Source organism: Chlamydotis macqueenii, chromosome 1 (genome assembly GCF_036417535.1).
Source record: "Chlamydotis macqueenii isolate bChlMac1 chromosome 1, bChlMac1.mat, whole genome shotgun sequence".
Taxonomy (NCBI): domain Eukaryota; kingdom Metazoa; phylum Chordata; class Aves; order Otidiformes; family Otididae; genus Chlamydotis; species Chlamydotis macqueenii.
Window position 1 is genome coordinate 69,346,655 of NC_141556.1, and position 7,433 is coordinate 69,354,087.

Consider the following 7,433-nt stretch of genomic DNA (forward strand, 5'->3'; position numbering starts at 1 on the left):
TTTCTATTTCTAAAAGCTGTATTGCCATGAGAACTGACAATTTTATTTAAGTTAAAAACCCCACATAATATTTACATCATCTCAAAACTTCTGAGGCAGCTGGATCACAGGTGAAGCCTTTGGCACCCTGTGTGTTTATGATGACAGGAATGTATCAAACAACCTGAGTCCAAGTTTGTTGAACCTGAGATGTGACTGCAATACGCACTTAAGAGATGCCAGGTATTCTTCCTGATCCCAGGTTGATACCTGCTTTCTCTTTATAGCAAGATATTCTAAAGGTAAACACTTAATCTCAAGCATATCCAGGTTGTGTTCCCTGAAAGAATGTGCTCTGTACCTACCCCTGCCCTTTTCTTTACAATTTCTCATTCAGTTTTATTTTTCAGGCAAGCACAGGTTTATGCAATTGATACTGAAACATCTTCACTTTAGCCTTCCCTGGCCAAACACCCCTGCCACCTTTAGGGTTGTTTCCTCTTGCTGCCATCTCCCCTCTAAGATAAACCTGACCCCCAACCCCCACGCCCTGGTGATTTGTGCTGATCAACCACCCATTCTACAGCCTGAGGCCTTCCTGGGAGCAATTAACCCTCAGCATGGCTCAGCTGCAGTACCAGGAGCAGGGCTGGGAAGACAATAACTACAGCAAAATGCTACAGCTGATTAGGAGGAAAAAAAAATACTGAGAGGGCAGGCTCTGTGGCCACAGACAGAGCCTCCAAAGTCTGCCGCTGCTAAGAAAAAAAAGAAAAATAAAAAACCACTATTGTAAAATGAGAGAGTAAGCACTACTCCTTACAGATACTGGCAGAGCTGGCATTCAGCTCCCACTACCGTTATTGCTGTGCTAGTCTACAAAAGTCTACCTACGAAGCTCTGCCTTCCCTTTCACAGCTGTATCTCAGAAGTTAAAAGCAGAAAAAGTGATTTGCAGATATCAAGAACAGTAAAAAGTCTCCAAGAATCCACATGCTCGGCACAGAAGGCTGGAGAGCTCACTCAGCGCAGCTAGAGGGAGAGAAAGAGAAGCGGCATTAGCAGCAGCAGAGCCGCCCCCCAGCGGCAAGCCCTGTGCCTGCCCACCCACCCGAGGAGCCCGGCAGCTCCCGCGGACAGGCAGCAGCAGCCACCACCGCCTCAGCCGCGTCCCCAGCGCCACGAACCCTGCTGCAGCTCTGCCACCTCCTGCACTGCACGTCTGCCATCATCCCTCCGCTCCCTTTTTCTGTGGTAATGGCAGTAAGGTAGCATGAGGGCCAGTCTCTTAGGCTAGTGACCTGTTTCTGTCACAACTCAGTGCCCTTGAGGTATGCCGAGTGAAGCGGAGGGCAGTGCTGAGTGACGCTCTGCAGGCTGCTGCCAATGGTGTCTACAGCAAGGCTGCAGGGCAGGGCTGTCCCAACCTAGGCCAGCTAAGAGGCTGGCTGTGACTTGCACCGAGCTGTTTGACAACACTCACCATCCTGACAATGTAGTTGTGGAGCTGCTGGCTGATGTAGTTCACAGTGGTGCTGAAGACACGCTGTAGAAGGGAGGGCATTGTATTCGCAATTTTTTTAGTTAAGACCATTGCTAGCACCAACATGGCCTTCTCCTGTTCCATGTCTGAGGGGATGGCTCGTGCAAGCCCTTCCACAGCCTCTGACAGGCACCGGGTTATCTCCTGTATGGAAGGAAGAGAGGGATCTCAGCGCAACAGTTGTGAGAGAAAGGGATCTCAGCACAGCCTGCCAGCACTGTGCTGGTAACCAATGTGCTTGTTCAAACACCTCACAGGATGCCACTCCCCTTCCTCCCAGGCACAGCAGCCTGCCTGTTACACGCCCTGGATAGCAATAAAGATGACTACCTCAGAACTCAGCTGCTCACCCAAGACAAAAAGAAAGGGAGACAACACACAACACATAAAAATTTAGATAGCACCTTACACACTCAAGAGTGCAGCAGTCCCCCCACCTCTTCTCCAGGGTTTCCACCTAGCCTGCCAAGTCCTGAAGCAGCACAGGAATCCTGGGACTCCCATGAGAGGACAACACACCTTAAACACAGTGAAGATCAGGGGTACAAGCTTAGGTGGGGGACTGGCGAGAAGGCAAAGTGAGTTTCATCAAAAAGCCTTCACATAGGCAGGAGCTAGAGAATGTGTCCAAGCATGGAACAAATACTGCTTTGCTCCCAAAACCCATGGAAGACCAGTTCCCCCAAAGGGACAATGTGAACACACTAAGGTACGCTACTAATGTGAAAAACCAAGGTCCACCTGGTCAGAAGCAAGGTTTGTCTCGGCCTTATCAAGGACTGAAAGATTCGGCAAAAAATTTGAAGGCTTGAAACTTAACTGGGTGGAGAACAAGGCAGCAGGAGTGAGGAATAGTCAAGGCTGCTGGAATCAGTCTGTGCAGGTGATAAACCCTACTGGAAAAAACCTACAGCACAAAAAAAAAAATCACCCCAAAAAGATTGTATGAAGTCACTCAAGCTGCCTTTTCAGCAAGAAGGTGGACCCTAAGTTCAGAGACAGCATCAGCTTGTAGAGCATAGGAAACTCCATCACAGGCAAAGACAAACATGCCAGAAAGCTGCAGTTAGCTTAAAGATGCCAAAAAGGCTCTGTGGAAGGAAACTGGCTCTTGATCCAGAGGCGGGTCCAATTAAAAACAAAAAAAAACCCCCACCCCAACCAAACAAACAAAAACAACAAAAAACCCAATCAAACAAACCCAAAAATAGGATGTCTAACACAAGGAACCTCAAACTCTAGTTCCCTTGCTGTGCAGTAAGGCATGTTAGGTGCTGGGCCAGGGACTACATCACATCTATTGGTGGGAGAGCGGCTGCATCAAAGATGTGGAGATGCCACCTAGAGAGGGTTTCTCAGCAGATCACTTATCCAGGCCAAAACCCACCCGCTACTCCCAATACTCAGCTTGTGAGCTAAGCAGTTATGGTGCTAGAAAAGAGGTCTCACTGCTTGCTGTCTCATCAGTGCTCAGTAATAAGCACAAGTCAAGCTTCTGGCACTAACACTGCTCAAGTTTTGCCCACATGACAAGTAGCAAACATACAGGACTCAGCACCAAAGTCCAAAGATCTTAAGGACAAATACTAAGCCTTAACCAGACAGTTTATTTTTTGAAAGATAAGCCATTAGGCCAACAAAAGGAGGACAAAATGCCTCTGCAAGTCAGTCCTTCTCCACAACTACCTCAATTTCACTATCTGCAGAAAGGAGATGAACCAAGGAATCCAACTTGCAGGGCAACAGCTGCCACAGGATACAGCATCACCTCTAACAAATCTTCAAAAGATAAGTGTTTGGACTGAATTTGAAGATTGCAATGATTAAAACAGCAAACTAGCAAAGATACAAATGTTGCAAGTTGCTGCTTCAAAGTCACAGCAGGAAGGATGCACAACATTTAAAAGGGGAACTGCCAGTCAGGTTGCTTTTCACTCACCTCTCCAGACAGATTCTCATTCAGAAAGTGCTGCACTAGATCATTTACTACTCTTGCTTTGATTTCTTTATCAAACTGGTCTCCAATCTCAGCGAGCTGAGCAGCAATGATCCGAACAATTTCTTCATTTACCTCATGGTCAAACACTGCCAACACATACAGCAGGATTTAGTTCACAGGCTGCAGGTAGACTAGGTTCAGTGCAGGTAAACTGACCCATAGCATTTTGGCGATCTCCATTAACAACCCCTTTTCCACCCCACCCCCAATCATAGTGCATTCATGACAGCTATACACACTACAACTCCCTGGTGTGCACTTTGCACTTGACTCATTTACAAGAGCGAGTGCACAAGCAGGTTTTTCATCTGTAGTTAAGGTGAAGTGCAGTCCCACTCTGTCCCCCCAGAAAACCACTCAGGAGAGGGTAGAATATGTCCAGCCAAAATTTGCAGAGGACAGCTACAGCCAGCACCCTGCCTAGAGAGGGGAAGTGAGAGTATGCATGGTCTTTTTCAAGTGATTACTTGAAAGGACCCATCTCTTAAGCGCCATCTAAAATACAGCATCTCATAGAATGGTTAAGGTTGGAAGGGACCTTTAAAGGCCATCTAGTCCAACCCCCCTGCAAGGAGCAGGGACACCTCCAACCACACCAGGTTGCTCAGAGCCCCATCCAACCTAGCCTTGAATGTTTCCAGGGATGGGGCATCCACCACCTGTCTGGGCAACCTGTGCCAGTGCTCCACCACTCTCATTGTAACAAAATGTCTGGTTTGTATCTAGTCTGAATCTACCCTCCTTTAAGATTAAAACCATTACTCCTTGTCCTATCTCCTTTTGGCAAAGCTTCCCATTGTCACTTGGGGCATGAGACCTATGCAGATTTGTAGGAGGGAGGACTATTTATTGTAGCAGTTCCTCCTCACCCTGCTTAGGCAGAAGTCAGTGACCCAGCTGACACATCCTGTGCAAGGGGCAATAGCCATCCTGCAGATGGCTAGTGAAGCAGGAACAGTACCAGAAGCTATTTGAGGAACAGTTTCCACCACACTGGTAGAGCAGAAAAATTTATTCAGTAATAGAACAAGAGTTGTTTCCAAAATCCTAGTCCAAGTACTGATACTCCCCGAGGAGCAGCATGAGGTCTAACTTAACTGCTTAATATAACAGTCCTTGAGGACAGAAATCATTAGAACCAGCTTTGTGGCCCTTGTCTGATGTGCTGCAGACAAAACCCCAGGGTGACAGGTGCTCTAGAAACCCACAGGGAGATAAAGTACTAACCACTAGCTGTCCATCCCAAGTGTTAAAATTCCAGCCAACACCACTTAACCACACTGTGTAGTTTCTCAGTGCAGAAAATTGAAACAGACCAGCAGCAAAGATGGGAAAAGTGGAAAGAAAAACAGCACCTTCAGAGAGGCACATAGGATAGAGGAAAGAGCACTCACCTAGCTCACCGTTCTGCAAGTGGCCGCTGCGATTGCCATCAGTCTGAAGTTCCACATCATCATAGCAGAAGCCGCCTTTTGAGAAAGGCGCAACGCCCTGGCTTTGCAGGGAATGCAGCTGCTCTCTGAACTTACAGTCAGGGGATACCTCCAGGAAGGTGTACAGCAGTGCACACTCCATCTGGACAGATCCATTGATCTGAAACACAAGAAAATCACTGTTAAACCCATGCGCAGGAAAAATCCCACTCAAAAGGTCTACACATACGCTGTCTTCCAGCACACATTTTTCTGGCCTCCTTTAGGCATCCTAAGTAGCGTTAGCCAGGGAGTCCACAAGACTTCAGCAAGTGCACACTACCTCTTGGATGCATACCCACATGGAATTGTCTGATGGTGAAAGACAGACAGCCCTGTTCTTACAAACAAGGAGTGGAAGAGTCAGCTCACCTTCTCCTCACATTTCCAGCTGTGGCAATGACAGAAACCCTGATCAGAGCTCCTCTTTTGAAACAGATGTGTACTCAGCACAAGCCATCCACTTCCCCATATTCAGACAGCTGTGTTTGGAAGGGTTTTACCCCTGTATTTGGGAACTGGGCATGCTACTTCCTGTGCATAACGAAGCCAGCAGCTCCCCATTTAACTGTAATCAGAGCACAGCAGTAACAAGGTGGGAAACAGAGATAATAGCATAAGCCTGCAAAAAAACCCCCAAGATTCACATTTCTTCTCTCTCTTCAAAGGGATCTAGACTAGTTCCATAATAAACCTGATCAGCTCCCTGTAGAGAGCCAAACAGCTGCTCACAAGAATAGTGACAGTGAGATGGCAGATCACTGGTGTCCGGTATGATCTACACTGGCACATTCACCCTCAGTAAGCAGGCACATGCTGCCTCCACAGCCAGCACCCTGTCACCTTCAAGCAAAACACAGAGTGCCCAGACTTGTTAGGCTGAGTCAGTCCATGAGGCAGTCAGATCAAACGTGGGGCCTCATAACCAACTAAGGCCTCTCTAGAAAACCAGGAGAGCGTTCAATAACTTTAGTTAAACAGCTAAGAAAGCACAGTGTTGTATGAAAGCACAGAAATAAAGTGAGAAAGAAAATACTTATTCTGGTATGCAGATTATCTGCTTACAAGATAAGAAAATGCTTAGGCTTAACTGTAACTAGGGAAAGGAATCAAGGCTAAAGTAGAATGGTTTGTCTTGCCAGCTGCAAGGGGTAATCAAAATGCAACCAGGATGAACCTGATAACTGAAAGGGTGTTTCAGGTACCTTTCGGGGAGTGGAATCTTGCAAGGCCACCTATATCTACATAACTGTATCAGTAGTATCATACAGGACTCATTGCCTAGGCAAAACCGGGACAAATGCATTAAAAGTCATTAAGCATGAGTTGTTTACTTGAGAGGAGACTGGGCAGAGAAAGGGAGGAACAAAAGGCAACAAAAACGAGAGTCCAGAAGTGGAAACGAGTGGAAAATAAGCAATATGATCAAAGATCAACAGAAGGCACACCTTTCATGATCTGAGCATGGATGTTTACAGACAGTAGTGAAGCTCCCCTGGTGACCCGAGTTCACTGGGATACAAGGGACAATCCCCATGAACAACCCACTAGACTAGTCATCAGGTTCACGTTCAAAAGGCTCATGGAGGGCAGAGCACAGAGGGTTAGAATTGTACCCTAACACTAGGTGAGTCAGGGAGGATGACAGACATTTCAATAGCAGTGCAATGTAGTCAGTAAAATTTAAGTATGATAACTAGTGTCTTCATAATTGTGTTTAACATTGCACAAACCAATGTCATAAATTGATCAGAGTAGTGTGTATTAATTTATTAGTTTTAGTAGTTTGTAGCTTAATCAATAAACACTGTAGTCTCTTAAATAGCTACACCTCCTGTCTGCAGTTTAAACAGGGAGTGTCAGAAAGGAGCAGCTTGCAAACTAAGCGGTTCCATCCATTTTTTGTCTGTATTCCTGACAGAGAGAAGCAGTGTCGGGGCCCCTGCAGGAACTCTGCAGAAGCTGAGGACACAAGCAAGCATTTTTTGAGACTCAGTCCCTTTGAGGTATCTCAGAACAAGTGCACAAGAGAACCAATGGCCACTGTGAACCACTGACTTCAGTCACATTTGAAACTAACCTGTTCCATGATGGATTCAGAGAGAGAGCAGCTTTTGTCACCCTCTGCTTCAGACCAGAAATCCTTGCCCTGCAAAAGACTGAGAAACAAAAAGGTGAAAGGAAAAAATTCCCATAAACTCACACCTTGCAGCCGTAGTCATGGGTCTGGCCATGTCTTGTAAAAAAATTACCTTTCTAGGAATGCATATCTGTATCTCTGGAGAAGGCTGTCCATCACATACTGGCAGTCATTTAAAAAGGCTGAGAAAGCTACAACTGTCCCAGCAGGAAGGTCCCTGTTTATGTGAATGAGGGACATGAAACTCCTTCCTGCCACAGACACATGGAGGGCAGTGGAGCAACATGACCTACAAACTGG

At 46.5% G+C, this 7,433-nt stretch overlaps 1 protein-coding gene across 1 annotated transcript; it reads right to left on the reverse strand.

The window, feature by feature from the left end:
• BID (BH3 interacting domain death agonist) lies at window positions 1-7,148 on the reverse strand. Its single transcript, XM_010122700.2, has 5 exons — window positions 7,074-7,148; window positions 4,916-5,114; window positions 3,462-3,607; window positions 1,463-1,666; window positions 1-1,011 (listed from the first exon to the last, which is right to left on the reverse strand). Exons 1-5 carry the CDS (start codon window positions 7,080-7,082, stop codon window positions 1,003-1,005), a joined length of 567 nt encoding a protein of 188 aa, XP_010121002.2. The 5' UTR covers window positions 7,083-7,148; the 3' UTR covers window positions 1-1,002.
• Window positions 7,149-7,433: the final 285 nt, after the last annotated feature.

What these genes read in the sequence shown, in the direction of transcription:
- BID (XM_010122700.2), bottom strand. An exon ending in CTTGCAGAACGGTGAGCTAG is followed by an intron (nt 3,608 to 4,915) that starts GTGAGTGCTCTT and finishes ATGTGTTGGCAG; the next exon opens with TGTTTGACCATGAGGTAAAT. An exon ending in ATGAGAATCTGTCTGGAGAG is followed by an intron (nt 1,667 to 3,461) that starts GTGAGTGAAAAG and finishes CCTTCCATACAG; the next exon opens with GAGATAACCCGGTGCCTGTC.